The 27,634-nt window shown below is 37.8% G+C and overlaps 1 protein-coding gene across 2 annotated transcripts in view; it reads right to left on the reverse strand.

Annotated features, from left to right (window-relative positions):
- Nucleotides 1–18,093: 18,093 nt before the first annotated feature.
- SALL3 (spalt like transcription factor 3) overlaps nt 18,094–27,634 on the reverse strand; it is a 27,347-nt gene continuing 17,806 nt past the window's right edge. The window contains exons 2-4 of one of the 2 annotated variants that reach the window (XM_035318954.1): nt 26,105–27,634; nt 25,548–25,888; nt 18,094–24,579 (exon numbers count right to left, since the gene is read on the reverse strand). The exon at nt 26,105–27,634 is cut by the window's right edge and continues 1,407 nt beyond it. In XM_035318954.1, the coding sequence (XP_035174845.1) occupies nt 24,148–24,579; nt 25,548–25,888; nt 26,105–27,634 (2,303 nt within the window). In that variant the 3' untranslated portion in view covers nt 18,094–24,147. The remainder of the gene's footprint in view (nt 24,580–25,547; nt 25,889–26,104) is intronic. The other variant, XM_035318955.1, reaches the window with a different exon arrangement.

Here is a 27,634-nt window from a genome sequence, read left to right on the forward strand (position 1 = left end):
TCATTTCCCTGACCAATATTACTATTAGACCCAGTAGAATAGACCTAAAAGGCTGATTACCTGAAGTGAATCCTGATTCTGTACAATCACATAAATAAAGGTCTGCTTCTCAGTTACACTAAGCACCAACAGTTCATGTGAATACAGAATAAAAACTGAAATACCCAGCTGTGAAAATTTTGCCCTAAATCTTTGTGATCTGTGGAATGAGGAAAATATCATTTTGAAGTCTTTTTATAATTTTTTAGTAGTTTAATTACATCATCTTTCTTCCAGGAGATAGATAGCTGTATCTCACCCCACCAGCTTTACCTAAGGAAAGCTATTAGTGCTATCACTTTAACAAGACTGTATCTCAGAACAAAATATCTGCCTTTTTGTTTTCCAAGCTGCACTGAAGACTGTTAGTTTGCAGTATCCTGCCAGCTTCTTGGCCTTCCTTAGCAGTTCTTATTTATTTTCCCCATTGACTTCAGTGGGAGTTTTTGGCTGTTCTAAATTAACTGTAAATGTTCAGGAAAAAGACCTAGACAGCATTAGTCTGTGTGGCTCAGATGAAGCCATCTGCTCACTGTGCAGCCATTAAGTTAAAAATGAAAATAAAATGACCAACAACAAAACCATGGTCTTTCAGGAAGTATTAAGAGATGGAATAGAAGACACTTTATAGAAGACATTTATCATACGGTCCTATAAATCAATAGTCAGCCTTCAGTTTTGATCTTGCTTACTGTCTGTCAGCACTTCTTACAAAACAGAGAGCAGAAATACAATAAACTGAAAGGAGTTACAGACAAGTGATCAGAGGCCAGGAAATAATGCTACATGTGGAGAGATTGGGTCTGTTTATGAGGTAGATGAATAAGAGGTGACATGATATAGTTATCACAATTTCATAAATTGTGTAAAGCCTATCAGTCAGTTACTCATTATTAGGTTACAATACAAGATGGAGGAGACAACCTGTGAAATAAAAAGAACATATTTAAGATGGTTGGCAATATTAGCTAATCTTCGGCTCTCTATATCAGAAAATACTATTGAAGTAAATGCTCTGTAAGAATCACAGCGGATTTAGTAATGCACATAAATGTTCAAGCTTCCTACAAATCTCTGTTAAGAGTGCAAACTGCTGAGGGACAAACCAACCTTCAGCCTTCTGAGGACTCAACCCACTTGTGCCTGCCTACCAGCAGGGTGATTGGCAGGCATTTGCCATATTCAGAGAATGGTAGCAGTGGTGGTAAATATCTCCTTGCTATACAGGTGTGTCCTAAAAGACTGATCATTACAATATGATTCTTATAATAACCAATACACATAGGCCCCTGGGACAATTGTCTGGTATGACTATATACAGACCAGCAGTTTTTTAACTGGGTACGTTCCCCTCACCCTGGAGTAAAAATACATCAGTGAGGTTGGGCATTCTGCCAGATGGAAACATGTCTTGAAAACTGTTATGTATCTTAATTGGACATCCCTAAACGTTATTTTAAACAACTTGGAGTAAGCTTTCCTACCGTTAGAAAGCTCTATCTACATTATCAAAGTAACAAGCATTCCCCCTAATGAGAGTGCTGCTCCTGTAGTAGATGATGTCAGGTCTAGAGTGATGTTTGCACTCCATCCCATTAAAACATCCTTTCTATCAGACCTGTTACAATTTCAGCTTCAGCTGACCCAACTGAAGAAGGTGACCAAATGGCCTTGTTCTTTGGTGGTGTCTGCGAGAGGTTTCCAGATCACTAACATACAGGTTGTATTCACACGGAAAAATCAGTCACCTGCACTACATTTATATGACCATGTGCACACAAGCATACCCCATGAACAAAGGTTGCAGACAGGAATTAAGGTTGGTTTATGTCCATCAAGAGGTCTTGCTCCTTAATTTGCTGTCTGATGTGTGGATCATTTAACTAAAACACAGCCATGATATGATGTGAGAAGTGACTGCTAGAACATAAATTATGTTTTTCCTTCTTTTCTTTCTTGAATCATGTTTTCAGTTTGCATTTTTCTTCTAAATCTTATTTTAGGAATTAAACAAGGACAATAGCATAGTGGGTATCACATACAGAAATACACCCACTGTATTATGAATGAAAATTTGTATTCCTTAATTTTCAGATACAAAAGAAAATATTCTAAAAGGATTTTTTATTTATTCATTTCTGCATTCCTGCAAATACAGTGAGTGATCTTACTTTCACCAATCTTGTGCAAGCATACTTTTTTCATCAGGAGTTAAAAGCTGTCCATATGCCTTTTGCCTTGTATCTGAAGTCTGGCTGAGTAGCAAACTGCACGAGATAAAACAATATATTGAAATATCTGTTTCACAGCCATGAACATCTGTCTCCTCTTCAAAAGTAACATAGTGTAATCTGGATATATATTCCCAGAGTGGAACTTTGGTAATTCAGATTAGAAGCAATTCTTGATGTTTTAAGGAGCCTGTTTATTACAAAAACAATTACACATCCCACCAGCACAGTACACAGAAAGGGAGAAGAAGAAGTTTATTTAGCAAGAAACCTCCTGGCAGATGCCAGCACAACTGGGGCAGCTAAATTGGCTTGTATCAATAACTCTTTCAGCCAGCTTGTAAAAAATCCTTCTGGGGCTAAGCATATTCAGGCTTACCAACAACCCCAAAATTTCATGCGTGGTTTAAGCATACTAGTTCATTTACTTTTTCCCCAAAAGGTTTTTTAGCATTCATATCTGCTCTTGATTATTGCCTTAACATAGGGAGTTTCTAGATCAGAAAATATTTGTAATTTCAATCCGGTTTCCCAGGAAGCCCAGTCATTTTTGAACAATGTACTGAATAATCCTTGCATTCATTGGGCTGTATTACTGGGCATCAGCATTGATGTGTCTGCAGGTTGTAATAGAATTGCAAGTTTAACATTGTTTGCACATGGACAGGAAGTCCTTGAGCTTTCTGGACTTCGAATAAAGTATCTAATTTCCCTCATACTTTCTTTTGTCCCTTTCTCCTTACCTGAGTGTCACACAGATGCAAATCGCTACTTTAATTTCCAGTCTTGTTTCATTCAAATTGTTGCATAACCTTTGGATGCTTTATTTCACAAGTCATTGTCCAGTATGTTTCATAACCAGGTAGAAAGCTTTGCTTTAAACTCTACAGATTCTATTTTTAAGTAAATTTAAGCCATTATCTTTATTAAGGAATAATGTAAATATAGTTCAAGTGGTATTTTCAAAAACTGTGTTCAGAGCATGCATCCTATAGACAGTACCTTTAAAAGAAACCTGGCTTGCATCAGCAATTAAAAATAAGAATTATGAGATATACTTTTATCCCCATATTAATGTGGATTGTTCCAGCACCAGTAAATTCATCATGAGCAACACTTTGATTTATTATTAGGTTACTGAATTTCCTTAAATAAATGAGAACTGATCTTAGCTGTTTGACAGGCTTGCTTAAATTGTCCCTTTCCATTTACTTAAAAGTTAATATCTTGATAAATATTTTGCAGTCAGGAAAGGAATCGTTTATTGCACAGAAGGACAAATCTTGCTTAGTTACAATTGCGAATAGCCTATTAGTCTTAAGTGCAATTGTGGAGTTGCTGCTGAGAAGAGTTTTGAACTGTACATGATTTTCTGCAAGATAATTTTCCACTATTAAGAAGCATAAAATGGCAATTTGTTTACTGAACCTTTTTTAAAAAAATGTACTGAATAAAAGTTTCTTAGAATCTCTATTCATCCTTAAACTGTTGCTTTATTTTGTAGCGATACTGGCCAGCTGCACCTTTCATTCACATAAAATCTGGTGTGGCTTCCTCACTGTCCTAAAGCAAAATATCTCATTTAGCATGGCTTTAGTTTTCTCACTGTAAGTAAAAACATTAAAAATTATGTTTAATACTATTTCATGTGTTTCATTTTAAAAATAAACAGGATACGTTTACTTCTATTCTTAAGAATTTGCAACCATAATAATCTAAATTGTGGAAGCCAAACTACTAAATATTTCCCTCTGTTTGATTTTATTTATTTATTTATTTATTTTTATTTTTTTCTCAAGATACCACTTTTAACCTCAGGTATTCAATATTACTTAAATACTTTTATACAAACAGCCTAGGAAAAAGCCTATCCCAAGACAGTCCATTCCAAGATTAAAGCTCTCACTGAAATCTGTGAATACATTAAATAGTAGCTAATTTTTCCCATCTCAATGACTAAAACAAGCCCTACGCCTCAAGGAAGTCACAAAGCTGAGGCACCAGAGAACAAAGGAGACTTAGAAGACACAAAGAGAAGCAATTATTTGGGATTTTTTTCCTTCTGTCTCATACATGATCAAAGGTTGGAGAGGCCTGAGCTGCTTCTTACTGCAGTCAATGGGTAGGGCCCTTCAGCCTTTGCCAACTCAGTGGCTCTCGGCCAAAATTGGCAGGAAGTGAAGGAAGACAGTTTTGCTGCCATCAGTAACATGGAAGTGGACAAAGCAAAGAAAAAGTGAGACAGGGTTGTGTAAGAACAAAGAGAAAATATTTAGTATATAGTAGGCAAAGGGGTGCAAACAGAAGCCACAAAAATAAGGAGCCAAATTGCCTGATTTAATTAAAAAAAAAAAAAAAAAAAAAAAAAATGGAAAACAGCAGCTATAGTAAAGTTGTGCTTGTATGTTCAGTAATGATTAGATGTAATGTGATTCAAACAAAATGAGAGAGCAGGCATAAATGTAGACAAGTAGATCCAGTCTAAAAATCAAGCAATATCAGAAATAAATACAATACTTTTGGCTATTTTCTTTGAGCACTGTTGCTGATTTAATGGCAGTCCAGATAACTTCAAAAACAAAAACTCCTTCCTTCACAACACAATAATTGGATGTACTTATTTCCTGAGTGAGCAAAGACCCACATCTCAGAAAAAATAGCAAAGAAGTAAATGAGACTCCTAAGGAATACAAACTATGTACATAGAAATGTGCTTAGTTTGCCGGATATTTTAAAATTTGAATCCATCATATTGACATTTTAGAAATATTCTTTATGCAAACATACCACTTCAAGTTGCAGTACTGTCACAATTTAAATAAAGTTCAACTTGATTAAAAAAATGGTATGGGAAATGATTCTGATGATTCAGCTTCATTGACTTCCATTGAAACAAGCACAAAAGTAAAGCAACAATTGAAAAAAGATACAGAACCTTCCCCCCCCCCCTTTTTTTTTTTTTTTTTTTTCTTTTTTTTTTGTAATAGGAAGCAAGGCAATGCAGAGATTTCAGAGACAACAGCCTAGGTTAACATGGGGCCATATTTCTTGCTGGCTGTCTTATAGGTAGTAAGAGCTTAACATTTCTTGATGCAATCAAGAACATCTTTATTATTATTCATTTATATATATTATATATATAATATTTATGAAGCTATTAAAGAATATATTTAAGCTAAAATGCATGGAAAGTCACTTGGTCACTTCAGTGGACTTTGATCATGCTTGTTGTGTTTGAACCAGGTTTAGTACTACTTCATGAGCATGTGTCTGCATTATGGACCTGTAGTAGAAAATATAAATACACTATAATTGGATATCTTGTTTTTGGTCTTTGTCCCAGTATAAAATGTTCAAAATCCACATTCAACTGTAAATTGTACCATACTGTACAGTAAACACTGTTTAAACATATCTCACTTCATTAGTGCTTTTAAAATGCAACTAATTAGGAGATAAAGGGAAAGAGATCACAGTCTGAATGACGATAACTGTGCAAAGCCTTGATAAAGCGGTTTGAAAGCAATGCTTTGATCTGTTGGGCATTAATTTTGAAAAAAATAAGTTGATTTCAAGGTAGCTGAAATTTAGAATACCCTGAAAGATTAGACCATTTCACTAAAATAAATTAAAAAAAAATATGTATGTGAATACACCAATTGACAGAGTTTCTGCTGTTAATAAAAGAGACTCTCATTCCATTTCAGTGGTTCAGTGTCATGGAAGGCCACCTATTAGAAGGTTCGGTTTTCAGGATCTCTGAGAATTTATAACATGCAAGAGTGTAAATACAATCTGTACAAATTATTTGAGCCAGAATAAAATGAACATTTAGAGTGAAATGTAAGTCTTTTTTTATCTCTTCCTTGCTTTTCTAAAATGTTAATAAAACACCTGCATGACTGCTGTGAACTTTACAGCAGGGTGTATAATGGTCAGCTGTTTGAAAGACAGCTCTCTCTCCCAGCTGCTGTTACAATACAGCAGATTTTGTTTCCCTTTCTTAAATCTACTTTTACAGAGGTGCAACCAATATTGCTCATTGCCTCAGCTCTGGCCAGCAGCAGGTCCCTTTTGGAGCTGGCTGGAGCTGGCTCTTATCTGCCATGGGGCAGCTTCTGGATTCTTCTCAAAGAGGCCACCCCCTGCAGCACCCTGCAACCAGGCCCTTGCCACGTAAACCCAATACAAGGGCTGGCTAGTGCAAAGGAGTCAGTCAGTCTGTGACTTTCAAGATGCTGGAGAAGTTTGCAGAAGTAATATGCAAATGAACAAGGGTGTTTATAAACTGGATTTTGTTTATTAAACAAAACTGTGCTCTGGTTGCCAGTACAGTTTGATCAGAGCTGTTCCTTTGGTCTTTGCTCATACTCTCCACTTCTTCTCTCTGCTGCATAGATTCAGGAAAAAGGGTGAAGGTGAGGGCTGATACGGTGCACAGCCTGAGAGGGACACATAAGGCCCCACCTTGTCCAGCCATGCAGGACAGGCTCAAAAGAAAGCTGCGTCCTTGAAGTGATGGTCTTACCTCCTGAAATACTTCTCCTTGGAATGGAAGAAAAGGTGGTTTTATCCTGCTTGTGTCTCTGTGGTGGTTTAGCCCCGGCAGGCAGCTAAGTGCAACACAGCCACATGCTCACTCTTCCCAGGTGGGATGATAAAGAAAATCAGAAAGGTAAAAGTGATAGATCTCATGGGTTGAGATACAGACCATTTACTAGGTAAAACAAAAGCCGTGCACACAAGCAAAGCAAACCAAGGAATTCACTCACTACTTCCCATTGGCAGGCAGGTGTTCAACCACTTCCAGGAAAGTATGTCTCATTATGCATATCAGTTTCTTGGGAAGACAAAAACCATCACTCTGAATGTCCCCTCTTCCCTTCATCTTTGCCCTAACTTTTATTGCTGAGCATGATGTCTTATGGTATGGAATATCCCTTTGGTCAGTCTGGGTCAGCTGTCCTGCCTGTGTCCCCTCCCAGCTTCTTGTGCACCCCCGGTCTCTTCACTGACAGGGCAGCATGAGAAGCAGGAAAGTCCTTGGCTCTGTGTAAGCACTGCTCTGCAACAACTGAAAACATCAGTGTGTTATCACCACTATTTTCATCAAAAATCCAAAACACAGCGTTGTGTGAGGCTTAATTAACTCTGTCCCAGCCAAAACAATGACAGTCTCAAAGTAACCTGGAGTCCACAATGCAAACAGGTATCCCTAGGGTCACCTTCTGACTTCTTAGACTGCTGCTGTAGCCAGGAACGTCCTCCCTTCAAATGTTAAAATAGGTTTGCATCTTCCAATTTACATATTTACACATTAACTTTTCAGGAGGCATGAGACACATACAAATGCATGTTGAGGCCCTTCACTGGGCCTCTAAAGAAACATGCCAAACCATAGGCTTTACTTCAGCTCAAGCTGCTGAAAAAGTCGAGTGAGTTTGTAAAACACCTCTTATCTAGCACACCTGCCTCCCTATGAGAATTCAGAAGTACAATAGTTTGCTACATCATGCCCCCTCCCCAGTCAAGATAGTTTTATCATTAAAATTTCTTCATATCACGGGACATCTATGTGACTTCTTAGGCTTCTAAGCACAGAAGTTACTTTTGAGAACAGAGCACAGCCCTTTGCACTCCTTTGACCAAATTCTGATGGCTAAGGTCTAGCACTGTACAAGAACAAACTAGATTTTTGTTACATAAAATAAAGGCTGCCATACTTTTTATTGAACTAGGATATCAGTTAGATTCCTAAGAGCAGTTGTAATAGAATCAAGTTACAATGTCAGTGTGATAAAAGGTATCACATCATTACTTTGTCCTTTTTACCTTATTCATTCACAGATTGAAGTTCCCTGGATTTCTGTCAAAAGAATTGGTCTTTTAAGAATAGAATAGACCAATGTCATCTTTATACAGTTTGGGAATTCATCTTGAGTAGCCCAGAGATTAACAATATCAGTGATAATTGAGTCAAAGGCATCTATGGAATACACTAACAACAAAATAGACCAAGGAACAAAAGACGGGTAATTCAACAGCACACAGCTGCTGAATAATCATTTTAACCTTACTAAGGGTCAGGATGGCAAATAAAATAAATAAAAAATGAATGTGTCTAAAGGAAGGCGGAGGGAAGGAGCAGTAACATTCTCAGGGAACTAGGCAATTTTGAAGAAATATGTGTGCAGAAAAGAAATTGTACAGCTGTTAACAGGAAAGAAAAATCAATTTTACACTATATAAAGAGATACATTTACATCATTCTGATTATGTTAGAAAAGGATTAGAATTTCACTTTCTTCAAAGCATTCTTGCAATGTGTCATATGACTCTTCCTTATCTGATGATCATGATGATGCATAAAGAACAGCACCTCTCAAGCAACACTCTATTCAGTAACAGACCACCTTGTCTCCTTCAGCTTCCTGGCTGCCAGATCTCATGTCTTTGTTTTCCATAGGTAGATTTAATTAAAGCAGGAGAATCAGAGCTATAAAGGTTCACGAACAGTAACTAAAGGTGAAAAAACAAGAGGGGGAGGAGAGTAGAAAATGCACACGTATTCAGGACCTTTAGCATAAGATAGGCAGATCAAACCTATTATAGACAGAAGCAAGTGGTGCAGAAGAAAGCAAATCCCAGACAGATGAATTCAGATGTTGTTGGCATAGGAAAATACAAGGCACCATTGTAGGAAATACAGGTGTTTCAGAAATGGGATATTTAAGCAAATTTCTTTAAACGTAGTTTTAAAATGTATCATTCTGATTTGAGTACAGGTACAAAATACGCTTGCAAGAACAGGGTTGGCCAATGCCCATAAGTAAATTCATCCTATCTGTTCAGACTAGAAACCTTTCATTTCATTCCATTTCAGCCATTTTAACTTTCCAGCTACTCTGTGCATGCTTTCTCAGAAGGGAAGAGCAACAACATGAACCGTAGCTCCAATAGCAACTAATTCAGACTGAGGGAGTCACAGAGGTGGCAGTTGTGAGCCTCTCCCCACATCCTACTCACCTCTTCTTTGGTGTGTACATGATGGCTTTAGCATATACCTCAGTAACTGTGCTTGCCAAGAAAAGTTCCACAGGAATCAATCTGTTGTTTTGTCAGAAAAACAAACAAACAAACAACAACAACAAAAAAAAACATTTTGAATTGTAGCTGGCAATGTATAGAAACCAAATGAAACTACAGGTTCAATTATAGTCTGTTCTGCCTGGGAAGCATGTCTATGGGAGTGGATAGCCATGCTCTCCATCAATGACATTTCCTGATTACTTTCAAATACTGTCAGAGATTCAGAAAACAGCCTGGAGGCAGTTAACTGTAATGAGCTACATATTAGAAGAAATACATTCATCTAAGTCCAAGCAAAGGCACTGTTGACTAATGGGGAATTATATTGTTTACCGTTTCCACCTGTTTACTACTTCAGATCTCCACTACTACTATTTTCTCTTGGATGGATATTAGCCTTCCTCCTTTCTTTCTTACCCTATGTGATACGGACACTGGGAGTTGTAGAAGCTCAAAGCAGTGTGGATGCAGGACTAATTTTGTGAGACCAGCACATGGGCAATGTGAGCTGAAGTACTACAGACAGTCCTTGATAAATGCTCTGTTTAGCTAAGATGCACTTTGTATGTTCAGAGTGAGCCCATGTAATTTGTTATTGTACTACTGTAACTTGCAATAGGCCAACACTTATAGCAGTCAGTGGAGCAATTCTAGATTTAAAGTATGACACAAAAGCAAAAACAGGGCTAAGGCTGATAATTACAAATGAGTGATTTTCAGAGTGGTAAATGCTAAAAAAAAAAAAAAAAAAGAAAGGTTTGTCTTAAGGTATATAAACAAAGCCAAGCTGCTAAAACTAAACAAATAAACAAACAAAAACAACCAACCAACCGACCAACCGACCAAACAAACAAACAAAAAAAAAAACAAAGAAAACATGCAGTCTGCACCAAGGTATGTGCATTATATATTACTTCTGATGCCTTATATTCTTTGTCGTCATCCTATAAAAAGAGAATTTTTCCTAAACATGTAACAGCCTGGATAAATATACATCACTTCTTTATACAACCCTTCCATTTCCTTCCTACCTTTTTCTTCCTTCCCATGCATTTTTCTTGTCTTCTGCTTAATTTATTCTAAGCTGTGGTCAGTCATTCAGCAGGGCTGCTGTCATCAGTTTATGCCAGTTATTGCCTCAAGCTTTTGCTATAAATTTGAACAACATTTTCTGATCACTTTGACCATGAGGTTTTAGTAAGTGACTAAAACCCAGGTTCATTCTAGGAGAAAAACAGATGCCCCCAGTTTCTACACATTAACCACAGGAGGAATATATAATGTAGATGCATCACTCCAGAAGAAATACAACTTCAGGCTTGGGCACAAGTTAGTGGGAGTTTTTTTTCCATAGAATCATGGAATCATAGAATATACTGAGTTGGTAAGAACTCACAAGGATCAGTGAGAACAAATCCTGGCTCCACACAGGACCACCCAAAAATCTGAGAGTTGTCCAAACACTTCTTGAACTCCAGCAGGGTTGGTGCCTTGACCACTGCTCTGGGGAGCCTGTTCCAGCGTCCGACCACCTTCTTCGTGAAGAATCTTTTCCTAACACCCAGCCTGACCCTCCCCTGTCCCAGTTCCTCAGGTCCTGTCACTGTCCCCAGAGAGCAGAGCTCAGCGTCTGCCCTTCCGCTCCCCTTGTGAGGAAGTTGCAGGATACCATGAGGCTTCCCCTCTGCCTGCTCTGCTCTGGGCTGAACAAACCAAGGGACCTCAGCTGCTCCTCATACATATTGCCCTCTAGACCTTTCACCATCTTTGTAGCCCTCCTTTGGTCACTCTCTAATATGAGTTTTATGTCTTTCATATATCGTGGTGCCCCAAACTGCAAACAGTACTCGAGGTGAGGCCGCACTAGCACAGAGCAGAGTGGAACAATCCCTTCCCTTGACTGGTTAGCAATGTTGTGTTTGATGTACCCCAGGGTATGGTTGGCCCTTTCACCTGCAAAGGCATGCATGTTCATCTTGCTGTTCATCAGAACCCCCATATCCCTTCCTGAGGGCCTGCTCTCCAGCTTCTCATCTCTCATCCTGTATGTATATTCAGGATTGCCCCGTCTCAGGTGCATAATCTGACACTTGCTCTAGTTCTGTTTCAGAACAGAGAACCATCAAATATGAAGTCATTTCAGTGGGTATGCATTATTTAAAGGTGTACACTGAAAGAAAAAAAATGAATGAATGCTGAATGTAAGAATAGAAAAGAGTAAAGCATCTGACATCTAAAAAGGTAAAAACATTAGTATGATAGGTACTATCTTATTTCTATGAAGACAAATCATTTACAGCTGGTAACATTGCAGCTAGTTATTAAGTAATGCATACCGTGAACAGAAAGTACTAATTATCAGAGTACAAAATAACATGCAACAAAGCCAGTTATTGGCATAAAGATAGCAAAAGTTAAACATAAGCTGAAGAAAGCTTACCCCAAGTTAATGAACTAGCATATAGATGAGTTAAAAGCAAAAGAAAATATATCAGAATCATAGAATCATTTAGGTTGGAAAAGACCTCTAAAATCATCAAGTCTAACCATTAAATCACCAGCAGAGCTTCAGCTCCATCATACCACTCTAATCATGAAAACAATAGCACATCAGTTTGACATGCTCAGAAGTCAAGTAATATCTCTGTCTTGCAATGCAGCAATAGGGGCTTTTTTCTGCTTTCTTATGGCATATTAAGGTCTTGCTCTTTCACTGTGTGTTTAGTTCAATAGTCAGGTACGGTATAGCTCAAAGGTCCCAATCCAGTAGAAAAGTTCTAACCTTTGTAGACTGTGAATGGCTTCTCAGCACAGATTCCCTAGATGTAGTGTAATTTCTGCAGCTGAAATCTGGTTTTAGCTCTGACTTAATTAGCCAAAGTTTTCCTTTGACTCTGTGATTCAAGACAAATAGAACAAGGCAATTTATTTTAAGCATTTGAGTGAAACTTTACATTTTAACATTCTCCATAAAAATCAATGCCAAGAAATTTGTATCAATATCTCAAGCCTCCAAAGACTTAACCCCAACCACAGTCAGGAGGTTTGACTGGCAGCCACCTCCTCAGAAACTGCAGAAGAATGCTTAATGCTCCGGAAGGCAGAACTCCATTGCTATCACAAAAACAGAAGCTTGAGGAACAGATGACTCTGAGGTATTGGCATAACAATCTTTCAATTCTATATTATTTTAGTGCAGTGTTGCTAGGTTCTGTGTTTTTTGTTTTTGTTTTTGTTTCATTTGAACAGTCATTATAATGATTAGAAGTAGGCTTTAAATCTTAAAGGATTTTTCTCTCAAATGAACAGTGTCTCTACGTTTTACAAGATAAGTTCTTTAGGAGGAGTTTGCACTTGAAGTGGAAACCGATAATAATAGTTGACTCCAAAGATTTCTAGGCATTTTTGCAAAGTATTATACTTTTGAAAGAAGATATAGTGGACATATTTTTATACTAATTTAAAGAACATGGTAGAATGTTTAGCCCATTGAAAGATGCAGCTAATTGATCTTAGAGGAAATATTAAATTCTCATTACAATGGAAATGAAAAATATAGACTAAACGTTGAATGTGTTGTAATTCCCAAGTTAAATCTGCAAAACTGTGCACATTTTAGGTTTTGAGATTTATTTAATTTTTAAGTTAAAAATCTGTCTAACAGCCTGTGCTAAGGGTAGTGAATTGGTAAAGAAGATCATTTATTTTTTAGGCAAAAATGGAAGATAAATTGGCTTCCTTTGAACATCTCCAAAGAGATTTTAAATGGAGCCTGTTGTCTTACTAATTTGCACACCATGCTTTTTATTTTATTGTATTTTATTTTTTATTTTTTTTCTTGATTGAAACCTTGGTAAGAAACAGTTTAAACCTTAGTGGTTGCTAGGCATAACTCTAGGCCAGCATGTGCCAAATATGCCACAGCACGAAGTCTTTAGTTGTCATCCAGCATACTGTGTGTAAGCAATTGGCAAGCTTCTTCTCCCCCTGCCTCCCAGGACTTTTGTTATTGAATTGCTACATAGTGTATCTTTGCCTAATTGAACTCATTACTTAAGAGACTACTTTGTCTACACAAGTATTCAGGAAATATTATTCCTGAATAACTGTGTTTATATTCTTATGCTGGAACAAGAATGGGCTAGAAAACATAAGTAGATAAAATAATGAATAAACAGGCTCTAAAAGATGTTCTGCCATCTTTGCTGAATCTAGAGATACCCCTTAGAAAATCTACAAGGAACAATTCTCTTCTCACATGTGAGAGTTGGAGGAGTAAGCCCATCTACCCAGGAGCATGGCAAGTGAATAATGAAACCACATCAGAGAAGTCAAATCCATAATGGCAAGAGAAAAGGATGCTAGAAGTAGCAGTCCAATAAAGAATTAATTCCAAATACTTTAAAATAAATTCATAGAATCACAGCATCATAAAATAATAGAATCATAGAATGGTTTGTGTTGGAAGGAATATTAAAGATCATCTAATCCTCACTCCCCCCCACCGCATCCCACCATGGGCAGGGACATCTTCCACTAGACCAGGCTATCCAAAGCCCCATCCAGCCTGGCCTTGAACACCTCCAGGGGTGGGGTTTCCACAACTTCTGTAGGCAACCTGTTCCAGTGCCTCACCACCCACACAGTAAATAATATCTTCCTTACATCTAATCTAAATCTACACTCTTTTAGAACCATAGAATCATAGAATGGCTTAGGTTGGAAGGGACCTTAAAGATCATCTAGTTCCAGTCCCCCTACCATGGACAGGGATGCCACCCGCTAGATCAAGTTGCCCAGGACAACCTTCTCTTTCACTAGCCCCAGAATAACACAGAATGTCATCAGGGGCAATTCTTATTATATATATTTAAATTAAGGAAACCATTACTCCTTGTCTTGTCACTACACTCTGTGACAAGGAGTTGCTCACCAGCTTTCTTGTAGGCCCCCTTTAAGTACCAGAAGACTGCTGTGAGGTCTCTCTGGAGCCTTCTCTTCACTAGGCTGAACAACCCCAATTCCCTCAGCCTGTCTTCATGGGAGAGGTGTTCCAGCCCTTTGATCATTGAGAGGTGCTCCAGCCCTTTGATAATCCTTGTAGCCCTCCTCTGAGTTTGTTCTAATAGGTCTGTGTCCTTCTTGTGCTGGGGGCCCCAGAGATGAACACATTACTCTAGGTGGAGTCTCACAAACACAGAGTAGAGGAGGAGAATCACCTCCCTCAACCTGCTGGCCACAATTTTGGTGCAGCCCAGGAAATGGTTGGCTTTCTGGGCTGCAAGTGCACACTTCCAGATAATGTTTAGCTTCTTGTCAAGCAACACCTCCCAAATCCTTCTCCTCTGGGCTGCTCTCAATCCGTTCTCCACCCAGCCTCTATTTGTGCTTGGGAGTGCACTGACCCAGGTGCAGGACCTCACACCTGGCCTTGTTGAACATCATGAGGTTCGCACAGGCCCACCTCTCCAGCCTGTCCAGGTCCCTCTGGATGGCATGCCTTCCCTACTCTGTGTCTACCACACCACCAGCTTGGTGTCATTGGCAAACTTGCTAAGGGTATACTCAATCCCACTGTCCATGTTGCTAATAAAGATGTTAAATAGAGCTATGTAAGGGTGTGCAGGAGTACACACACCAAAAAAAATGTAGTTCCATTTTTAGGATAGAAATATTTGTCCTTGCAGTCTTTGCCATTACCCCAGACTGAACGTGGTCAGTGTGGGAGGCTGGGGGCACCCCATCAACCAGCAAGACTTTCCCAGGCAGTTTTAGTGTGGGCTGAAGGATATGCTCCTACACAATGCCCAGGCTGGGTTTATAGGGTTATGTGGGAGTCGGGCCAATCCCATTATTGACTTTGGATGTAACCATCATTTTTCAAGGGAGTGAGTCTTGGAACTAGTATGGATGCAACTTTTGTTGGGCCGGGTAGCCTCTAGAATGGGTGCAGGTCTGTTACATACATTAGTATAGAAATCCCTTGTGTATAGCATGTTTGCTCCAGTATGTACTGTTAATTGTAGTAGAAAAAGTGCACTAGGGTTTAAGGTTTACAAAAAGGCAAATGTCTTGCTCTGATTAAAAAATGATGCTTTAATCACTAGTGGCCATTTGATATTTCTAATATGAGTGTAAATCAGGAGGGATTCTGTAGAAATTAGAATAACACCTGTATTGGGTAACAGAGATCAGAATGAGGAATTTTATAGTTGTATTATCAATATGTACTAAGGGCCACTTTCATTCCCAATTTGGAATGATAAGTTCTAGAAATACTGAAGCACAGATATTTTTTTCTAAGATCCTGGAGCAGGGATAAACTGGAAATGTGCTTGGGATAGTCCCACACACTAGCATTGACTGGACAAGCCTTCTGGTTTCTAGAGTTTCCTCAGCCTAACAAATGAACTTGTCAAATCAGAGTATTTCCTGAGCCAATAGGAAATTCTAATGAGAACCTGCATGTGGGAGAAATGCTGCTCAGCATCCCCCCAGAACTATTCTTGACTTCAGAAGTGAACCCTTGTGGAAAAAATAAAGTTCATGATTTAATAATTGTGTTGTATGTTGTGTTAGTTGTTTAGGAGTGTGATTCTGGTTCTTGATTATATGCGTTCAAAATAAAACAATAAAGTAAATAAAATAAAATCTGGTGCTAATGTCTCAAACTCTTTCACATTTTCTGTTGTTCAGGAACAGTACTATGCTCATGTTCATGCTTAACACCACTGTTGTCATGATATCTGTATTGGCTGCTTTTCATGTAGCATATGATCCTTTTATTTTTCTCCTGTTTAGCAATGGAAATATAAAGGTAAAGTCAAAAGGCAAAATATTGCACTCCTCTGAAATATATTTCTGTCTCTACACATTATGTGGATAGTTCCATTTAAATAACAGCAAAGTTTCTTGTTATTATAGTTTGCTTGTTGCATAGAAGAAAATTAGCCACTAGTTAAATGTAACTTTGATGCAGGTTTGGGGGAAAATGAATATTTAAGAAAAGTATGGTAAACTAAGGTAAGTGTGAAAGAGTCTCCAGTTATATAGTACTTAAGAATGGAACTACTTATATCTGTAATAAGTACACAGTTGAGGCTAATAACCTTGAATGCATCAATATGTGAGTGTGCAATAATCCTGAGCGGAAGAAACATTTTGAAATTTTTCAGAGTTTCAGGGTGCTTAGTTTTGCTATATTGATTCTTGTGCAGTATCTTTTACTCAGAGTACCAGCAAGACAAACGGATTGGAAATAGGGAGAAATGTGAATATGGGCAAGATGACGTGGCCCTAAAATGAAAAAAAGAAATTAATTTCAACATACTACAAAGACAGAAATGTCGTGTTAATCTAATGCTGCCTTAAAAGAAACACGTGAAGAACATAGTCATGTACAGCACAGCAAAGAAACCAAAGAAATGAGCATAGCAGTGCTACGTTGCAGAGGAGAAAAAGAAGAAATGTCCTCACAGAAGAAACCTTGGCAAACCTCTTCATGAAGGTAGTAGGATAGGGGACTAGGAAAGTTGTCAGCTGCAGAAACTACCAACCTCATTTGATAATCTACCTTCTGTGAGGTTGGAATGCAGATATTGTAATGTCTTGATAACATATATAAAAATGTCCTTCCAATGAATAATACTGGTTGACACTGCCATTAGTTTACTTACGTTGTGGAGCATTGAGCTAACCAATGTAAAGGAAAGTATCACAGCCTGGCCCAGACTATTGCCAAAACCCTGAACTGATGTCACTTTCAATAACACAAAATACACTAGTAACTCTTTGAAGATTTAACTGAATATTCTTTTAAGCAAATTTACACAATGCACAAGGAACTTTTTCTGCTAACTATTATGTACATTAGCTGATACCTTATAAATTCTGTTGGTCTCAGGAAATCTGTTTGGAATTGGATTATGGTAGACTAAAACCCATGTGAAGGACTAAATTATAATTGTTAAGTTATCCAGAAAGGTATGTTGGGAAGAGTCATTTATTGGAAAATGGGCAGATGAAAAGGCAAGTCCCAATTATGTTTTACCTTACTCTTACCTGAAAAGGTGTGTTCCACTGTTTGAGATGTCTGTTTACAAAGAGAATATTTAAAATGAATGTTTAAAAAAGCAAAAACCCAACCCAAACCTCCCAGATCAGGCACATTATTCAGTATAAAGTGATAGAAAACAAATGGAAATGTGCTCATATTTCCTGATGATCACATCCTTTTATGTGCACATTTCATTTGCTGCACACAACAGGAAATAGAATAGGAAAAGAACTGATTGGAAAAACTGGCTGAATAGCAGGTGCTAATCCATACCTAAGGAAGGCAACAAGCTACGATATGGCTGGTAAACAGAAATGGGTAGTGGAGAGATGTCAGTAACTCCCAGAGGTAAAAGAAAGAGGTTTGCCCATCACTGCTTCTACCTTTACTCCAAAAGATACCTAAGTGAAATCAGTGGGACTAGCTTCATTGAGAACATCTTAAACAAATCTAAACCAATAATCTTCCTGAAACTCAAAGAAAAAAGACAAGAGTGTCAATAGAATTAATTCAGCTAATATATTTAGCACATTAACAGTTGCCTAAGGGGTTGCTCAACATAGTACTGTAAATCAGATAAATATGTATTCTTACATCTAAAAAAATATTAAATATAATTTGCCAAACTGGGAAACAAATTACTTTCTGTTCAACATCCAAATGATAGCAAACATTATCTTTGGAATTAATTAATTATTTATTTTAACATACTTATATACAGTGAGCGACTCATCCTGATATAATAGTTTGCTTCAACATAAACTAAGTAAAGACTTTTATGAATTAATTAAAGTTTTTAACACATTTGAGACTTTCCTCACAAGCCTAAATAAATAAAACCACACTGATGATATGTCTTCTGTTGTCATGATTTTCAATCCATGTCTTTACTGAGGGCCAACACCATTTACCGATGTTTTAGTTGCATCTGAGATGGATAACGCTTGAACAAAATACTCAACACGTTTTGAAATTAATTCTAAGCAGCTAAAGAGATTTTAAACGTACATGTTTATAGGTACATGTATATTATATATTTGTGTATAATAATATATACACACACATTTATTTTAATGTTTAGCTTTAATAGCAAAAAGTACAGTAGAATTCCACTGATAGCAAGATTTGATTCTAGATTATCCATAGAAAATTGGTGCACTTTCTGAAAATCAATACAAGCTCAAAACAAAATGTGATATCAGATAAGTCTAAGCTGTAGTCTAAACCTGATAATCAATTTGAACACGTAAATAATTGAATGAAACCCACTAGAGTAATTAGATATTTGATAATGAAGAACCGCCATTGGAAAAATGTTACTGAATAAAATTTTATATCAATCCCAAATAGGTGAACGTACAACATTTAGGATAAGGCCTCTCAGTCCTGACTGGAGCCTGTAAGTACTACTGGAGTACAAATAATAAATAATAGTACATGTACTGTAAACTCTCTAAAATCAGTGGTAATACCAAGCATTTTCCATCTTTGAAACACTACAGACATAAAATTATTCCTCACAACATCCCTGTGAGGTAGGTACAAAAGTATTTCCCCATCTTTACTGACAGGACAACTCATCCCAATACTACAAGGTGCTAGCTGACTTGGGGGTGGGGGGGCATGTGTGTTCAGTCCCTGATTCCCAGAGAGTACAGACTACCTGTAGTCCAGAGACTACAATTATCAAGCAGAATAGGAGTCTAATTAGAGATTTGCCCACTTCCCTAAAATACATCAGTGGCACAGCCCAAAGCTTTTGGCTTTCTAATATGACACTTTGTCAGTGGATTAAGCCATTCTGCCTTCTGAAAAAAATAGAATACTATATATTGGTGCAGCTACATGCACAGACATGTATTTCTCTTTTAATTAATCTGCTGATACCTTTAATATCTGCGAAAGGAAATAATTTTCCTGTTATGGTCTACATTGCGTAAAAATCTCATAGCCAGATTCTTGCATTTCTGCTTTTGTACATAAAAGGTTCTTTTGCTCATTTATATGCAAAGAGACTGATTATTCATATGATTTCATTCTCACATCAAATTCTATATCAAGGGACAGTCAACTTTTTTAGACTCAGATTTCAGGACCTCCTTTAAAATGGGGATAATACTGCTGTCTGTACTAAAATATATGTATTATCTCTTCCATCTTTTTAAAAATAAATCCAGAATCCTTTTGCCTACACATACTTTTAATATACTATATAGCTAGTCACTTGGAGTATCTCTACTGAAGTCCATGGAGATTCCAGTGGTGTAAAAGCAGGCACAATGAAGTTGGGATCGGGATCTCCATCCTCCTGACCATCTGTGACTGCTTGATACCAGCACACTAACAAAACTTAGTGCCTTCATTTGAAGAAAAGAGTGTGAATGGCATGTTTGTTAGCAAATCCTGCAAGCTACACACGTACCTGATCACATCGCTGATGACTTCATCATTCATTATGTTAGTTTTACAAACAGATGTAAAAAAACAGGCAGCTCTTTTGACTTCTGCAGAATTAGAGAAAAAGGGAAAAAAATAGTACACGGTCTCTTCCAAATGACAGAGTACATGCAGAGAAGTAAATTAAAGGCAACAAAAATACAGACAAATGCAGCTGGAAGAAAACAAAATATTTGCCAAGATAAAAAGGACAAAATAGGTAAAGGAACAGATATTATATTGACAGCTAATAATGACAAAAGAAAAAATAAAACAGGCAAGAAAGCAGTTATATTAATCATTTGTCATAAGTGCTCTCTTTCTAATAACTTGTGGAAAAAATATAAGTGAAGAGTTTGAAAGCCTTTCTGGAACTTTCACAACATAAAATAACCCTCCCCTCAAAATATCATAGCATGCAATTTTTCTGATTATAGAGTTCCTACATGGCTCTATTTTTAAATATCTGTAATTGAGCAGACATTGAAATTTTTTATCCATGTAACACATTTTAATCTTTCTTCCTATAATAACAAAAATAACCCATTGCATATTTAAAAAATAAATACCACTTCTGATTTCATCCTTTTTGTGGAGGTGGAGAGGAAGGCAGGTAATATTCCTCTTATGTTTTAAACAGTATCATAACTATCGGTGCCCCTTCGCTTTCTTTCTTTTTTTGCATATCATGTTTTCTCTCAGCAAGGCCCAGGGATGTGCATGCAAGGTCAAAAGCACAAGCACAAACCTATTGTTGTTGTTGAGTCACCAGAGGAAACTCATATTCTCTTTGAGCAGACCTTATAAAACCATAGCAAGGCCACTGAAAAATGATTAATTCAGATTTTTTTTCTTTTATTTATTTTTTTCCATATTAAATGCAGCAGGCATTCATCACTGGATTATAAAAGCTTGAAGGTTACTCAAACATACAGCTTTTTTTGCAGGAGATACTTAATCACATGCCTAACTTTAAGAATGTAAATACTTGCATTTAAATTAACATGAAAAAATAATTTGCTTAAAGTTAGACATGCTTTGACAAATTGGGGTCTTAATAAAAAATAAAAATTAAAAAACAACAACAACAACAACAAAAAAACAACAAAACTACCACCACCAACACCACCAACAAAAAAAGCCATAGGTTTTAACATACAGAATATGTCATTTGGAATGAATGGATGCGATTTCTCAGTTTTGTTCTTACTTTTGTATTTTAGATTTTGAACTGCTTCTGATAAATTTGTTCACAAATTTTATCATGCCGTGTATCATGAATATTAGGCAAATGCTTAAACAACATGAAAAGGAAGCTTTTGTTGTAGAACTGCACAAGAAGTGTTCAGAATGCAGTCAATTTGAAACAGTAGTACTTCCAAAGGCTGTTTCCTCCCCTCCATACTATTTTCTTCTACTGTCTTGCAAGAAATGCTCTTAGGATTTATTTTTATTGGAAAAGAGACTTGAAGAATTCTACCCCTTTGCACCATTAATATATATTAGAATTGCATTTGAATACAAGGTGTCGACCTTATTCCAATTGTCAGATGCAACGATTAGAAGTCATTGACACCAATCTACTACAAGTGACCTTGTTCTCATATCTTGCTCTGTTATTAGAATAATCAAGGAACACAATTCAGAAATAATATTACATCCTGCATTTTATTCAATTCCATATGACAAAAATAGTAACCTAGACTAAGACATCCATTTCAATCAGTAGATGTGTCAAGCCAACAAGATTTAATAATAAAAAATATTGGATCTAGGTAACAATTCCCAGCTGGTTCAGGGAGGCTCCTAGCCCTACATGGTATCACAGTATAAAAATAGTGTCTCTCTTCACCATGCAGAGAGGATTGACCTAACCCTGAATACAAAATGGGGTCAGTCTTACTGTACCATCATCAACCATCTTATTTACAACACTTTACATTTTTTTTTTTTTTACTTTTTCTTTTTTTTTCCCTCCCTCCCCCCCTTTTTTTTAATTATACACATCTTTTAGGGAATCGAGATAACACTACATGGTACCAAATACTAACAAACAAACAAACAAAAAGTCACACCAAAAATGACACAGATAAATAAAAACATTCATTTGCTGAAATACAGCAACATTGAGCCACCTCAGTTTTCTCTTTTAAAATGCTTGGAAACACCCCTAACCACCCACATACTGTGGCAAAAAAAAAATAAAAAATAAAAAGAAATAATTAAAAAAAAAAGATGTTTTATTGTAGAGGCATTATAGATATATAACTTTGTTTATATATAGATATATATATCTATATATCTCTATCTCATCACTGTAGAAAATGGAGCTGTATAATTCATTGTTTATTTCTAATAGAAACAAACAGCTAATAAGTCTTTCCAACACTTTTCACTCCATTACATGATGGCTGAAATAGTCCATCCTCTCACAGTAATAGTTTTTGTTGTATAAGAAAGATTGTCCTATTTTTCAGTCTCAACTGAGAAGACCTCACTGTCTGATTCATTCTTCAGGGGCATAAAACTCCTTGCGCTGTTACCCAGCTACCCATAATGTCCCTCAAGCAATTCTGCTGGACGGAAGTTCATAGTGTCAGACTACACCATGCTTGTAATGCACAAAAATGAGGTAGTACACAAAATGTTTACTGTTCAAGTTTTGATTAAGCCCCAGTCTCCTCTGCATCCCCAACCTAACTTATGAGTGGAACCATTCCCTTTATTTACTCAGTGTAATTTAAAGAATGCAATCAACATAAAATTATATTCGATTAATCAGAGTACATTGTGCTTCCAAGCAATCTGAGAAGATAATCAGCAAGAGTTGGAAATAAATACAGAACATACTGCTGCTCAGACTGCCCAAAAGTTATTATTTTGTTCCCCGTGTTATTAGGCAGTCAACATCTTTCTTGTGGGTATGTGTGAAAGAGACAGAACAGATTACAGTAAAATTAAACCTACACAATGTTCTCCTTCATCTATCCTAGGCTTGTATTAATATCACACTTCCAAGATAAATTTATCAGAATTCTGTTGGGGGTGGTCACGCTTTTAAGTGGGCTTTGTAGAAAGTTAAATGAATCATTTCAATTTAAGAAATGGCAGGCCCCATATTTCCTAAGGATCTGATGGTTCTCTGCAACTTTTCTGCTTAGTTAATAGAAGTCTCTCATTGTTTGACCTTAAAACAAAACAAGAAACTGTAACAGGGTTTCCCCCCTTATTCCTTAAGTCAAAGTACTATTTATAAAATAGTTTACATCTTTGTTCAGGTTCAAATTATAGACAAACCTCCCTAATACAAAATACTAAAAGTGCAATAGTATAAATTAAGAGTTTGCAACCACATTATACAAACATTACCTTTTTATTGTACAGCTTTGATAACATGAAGTATTAATCACAACTGCTTATAAAGTTGTGAATAATTTCTGGTGCTAAGGTTTGTCTGTAACTTGTTTTCCAATCATTGAACTAAAGTCCACACTACATTTTTTTATCATTTAATAGAACAACTGTCCACATAGCAGCTACAAATACTTAAATTAAAATAAAAAAAAAAAAAAAAAAAAGTTTGTTACTGACAGGTTCTTGCACATGAAAAGCATGCTATCTTTCCCAATAGAACTTCACAATTTTGCCTGCATTGAAATAAACCACTTACTTATAGTAAAGCAAAACTTGCTTAAAAAATAAAAATAAATCACATAGCCAGATGTATTTTGCAGTACAAAAGCTTCATTTAAGTTTGGGGCTAGTATATTGTCTGTTACCCGCATAATCTTAACATTATAAATACTACAGACAAGGATACTGTAATAATACACAGCATTGGGGTACTAAATCACTTATTTAAGATTAAGGTTCCTAAAAACATAGTCCATGTTGCTAACTAATTTGAACAAAACCAGCAAATAAGTGTGACAGAATGCCATAGTGAAGCCCCCCTTTCTCAGTTGATAAGTTTTGTAAGAAGCAAAGTGGACGTAGACTAGCCTCTTTCTGTTTCTAATGAAGTTATCCAAGGATTTTTTTGTTTGTTTCTGTTAAATTAAAAGGGATCAAAGTTCTCAGTAACAGTCAAACTCACTGTTGAAAGAAGTACCATGCAGATCTTGCAAGACAACTTTTCAGCAGCCACAAAGTTAGGTATTTCTGCTATGGGTAAAATTTTAAAGGGAACCTATGCGTTTAGGTCAGGAAACTAATGCTTAGCTTCAAAAGCTGTACATGGAAAAGGACAAGTGTTGTGTCGAGTAGCGGTCCAACAGTTATTCATAATGAATGCTTTTAATTTATGCCAATCTCTTTATTATCCTCAATAAATCTGGTGAATGGACGACTGGCTCCAGTTTCAGAACTTGCTTTGTCCAAACCAACAATGGGAGGGCTGCTGCCTGTGCGAGCTTTGTCCATGCCACTGGTAAGGTTACTTAGAGGCGGGATGGCGCCTCCGCCTAGACTTACTGGGAGCTGAGGAATGCCTCCGTTCTGTATGACAGAAATCTCGTTGTTCTTCATAGCAAGTCCATTAGTGATAGCTGCAGCATATTGGTTCCAAAAATTGGGGTCAACATTCATGGCCCGAGCTGCCAGATCTTTCTGGAACATCTCAGAGAACTTCAGCGCATCACCACCCAGCAAAGCCATGGGGTTTTCCACGGAGAGGCGGCGGCCACGACGTGCAGGGGCGTTATTCCACATGTGAGTTCCCATGTGAACCTGCAGAATAAACAGGACAAGAAACACCTCCACATTAGCACCTTCAGTATTGCTTGCTTAAAAACAAACAAACAAACAAATAAATAAATAAAAAGTCGTTTAATTCACATTGAAAACAAATCAATTCCAGTTAAGACACAGCTATAAGGCCCAGTCATGCTATACAAAGGAAATTCCAACTTTGTAATCATCTTTCAATGTGCATTTGTTTCTTGTCCATGGAAACAAATGCAGCACCACAAAAATAAACTGTACATATCCTTTTAGGTTAGATAATTTTGTACGCAAGCTGGACGTTCTTCATGCTGAAGATTACCAAGTACATTATTTGTACTAGGGAATGGGCATTTTTTCTGCCCTTCCCCTTTTTACATCTTGTCTCTTTTCTTAATATTTTGCCTCAACCCAGAGGCACTGATTATTTTTAAAAATATAATATTTAAAAAAAATCAGGACATGTGAAAATGTATTCCTAAGGCTGTGTCCTAATGGTTAACCACAATGTAGGAATAAGAGGCATCAGACCCATAGTAACCCGTTGTAAATCAGTAAGAAACAGCTTTCTAGTCTGCAATGGCTGCAAAGCAGAATAGAAAATGGAAGTCTGTGATAGGCACATAAGGAGCTGAGTGAACTCTGCATTTCTGGTTTATAGGGAGTTTATTTTGCACTGCTGTTCCACAAGAACTGCCAGAACATGTATGTCAGCTGACTACCTGTTCCATCATGTGTGTCAGGCAAACTACAATGTGCACATGCATATAGCCAGAACAAGTTTTAAAACACACATCACTGCACAGCCACATTTCAATCCCTATCTTTAACACAGGAGAAACACCACCATTGAACAAACCTTGAATTTCCCTTATCTCCTGTCTTTGGGACACACACTTAGCACTAACACCTGCTGTGTTCAAGTACAGTGCCTTATTCCCCCCGAGCCTTTACAGTCGTATTTGGCCTCTTACCTTAAGATTCCCCTTTGTGGTAAAAGCTCTACCACAGATTGTGCAACCAAACGGTTTTTCACCAGTATGGGTGCGTTCGTGTATCTGCAGTGCACTTGCTGAGGAGAAGGTCTTCCCACAAGACTGACAGTTGTGCTGCTTGGGAGTCCGGCGAGGGGGGGGTGCCAGCATAGGGGTGATCCCCGGACTCATCACTGTCTGTGGTGCAGCAGGAACCTGGATTCCAGCTGGAAGCGAGGGAACCTCACCCAAAGAGATCGGCTTGCTGTGACCATTCACTTCCATTTTGATCATGGTAGGCGCTGTACTGGTGACCAGGCTAGGAGTACTTTGGCTGGGACCTAGAGTAAAGTTGGGTTCAAATAACTGAGAAGGCAGCTCTTTTAATTTGTGCGTCAGTAAGTGCTGTTTTAAATTACCCATAGTGGAACACCCACGATTGCAGACTGTACAAACAAATGGACGTTCTTTAGTATGGCTGCGGTAGTGAATTTCCAATGCACTCTTACAAGCAAAAGGCTTGCCACAGATATTACAAACAGTACTTTTAAACTTACCACGTTCTCTGTTCAGGAACAGCAGGCTAAAAGGAGCCTCCTCTTTGATGACCGGTCTTCCTGGGTTGGTGGATGTCAGATCTAATGCGCCTCCATTTTCAGTTGCAGGTGGTGGACTGTCTGGTTTTTCTGTCTTTAATTGGATTTCTTGTGGTTCTTCCTGGTTACTGAGACCTGGGGACTTTGATCTAAAACTTTCACTATTGCTATTTACAGGAGACAGAGCTTGCATGGAAGAAGAAGACTCTGACATTGCAGGGCTGCCTGCACTCTGGCTTTCAAGATCGCCAACAGCTGATGAGGAGTCATTGCTTAAATGGTCACTTTCTCCTGATCCATTTTCTATGGATTTTAAACTGGTCAGCTGCTGACAGTTCATGACAGAATCAATCATTTTCATTTGATTCTCCAAAGCAGCAATACTGGAGATCACAGAAGGTGGTGAAGAAGGACATGACCCAGAGTAAGAGATAAGGGGTTTGGATGAGTCACTTGCTGCATCCTTTAACTCTGGGTCCTCTTCCATAGAATTTTCATCAATGTCATCATCGAAGTTGCTCAGTGTGTCAATGTTCTTCTCATCATAGGAAAGCTCTGAGTCCATGGCATCCTGGAAGCCCTCTGGTAATGGTGTGTTTGGAATTTGCCCACCCATATGCATACGAATATGCTGCTGAAGAACAACTGCATTTGTAAATTTCTTCTGACAAATGGGACATGAGTGCTGTACTCTAAGTGGGGGCTTCGCTCGATGAACTCCAAAATGTGTTTTTAGATTGCCTTTTGTAGTAAAGGCACGTCCACAAATTTTGCATTTAAATGGTCTTTCTCCTGTATGCGTTCTGTAATGCATCTTGAGAGCACTCTGACAACTAAGCACACGGTGACAAATGACACATTGATTTGGATCTGTCATCTTCTTATCAATGTTCTCTACCAGCTGTTGCAGTTTTGAGGTTTCTGATGTTTGCATAGAGTCTAGCAGACCACCAAATGGAAATTTTGCCTTAAACTGGTCAGACATTGCTGGAAGCACAGGGTTTGGGAGGCTTGTTGAAACACCGCTGTCTGTAACAGTAGTAGGAACTGAAGACGTGGAAGCTGTGGAAACTTGCCCACCTACAGAGATTTCCCCAAGCCGTGTGCCCGTGGGAGGCAGACTGACAGGTTCTGCCTTAGTCAGACATGAGCTGCTTGGAATGGTCTGCGGGGATTCAGCAGACACTGGAATGCCTGACTCAGATGTATTGAGGCTTGGGGATAAAGAAGTGCATTCACTGGAGGCAGGAGAAGGCCTCTGGGGTGACCGGCTCATGGGAGTAATACTTGGAGAATCTCCAAAACTGTTCACACCGTGTATAGTGGGGGGCAGCTGGAGCCCAATGGAAGTTGGAATGGTTGGTAAAACAGGTTTGCTGTCTAACCACGTTGTGACCGGCTTTTCAGGGGGCAGTGACATCCCATATGGGATTCCAGAGCAAGTGGGCACATTGTCGAGGTATTCTGGAACGGGATAGGGGTTCATCTGGA

The sequence above is a fragment of the Oxyura jamaicensis genome, chromosome 2 (genome assembly GCF_011077185.1).
Source record: "Oxyura jamaicensis isolate SHBP4307 breed ruddy duck chromosome 2, BPBGC_Ojam_1.0, whole genome shotgun sequence".
In the NCBI taxonomy this organism is placed as follows: Eukaryota; Metazoa; Chordata; class Aves; order Anseriformes; family Anatidae; genus Oxyura; species Oxyura jamaicensis.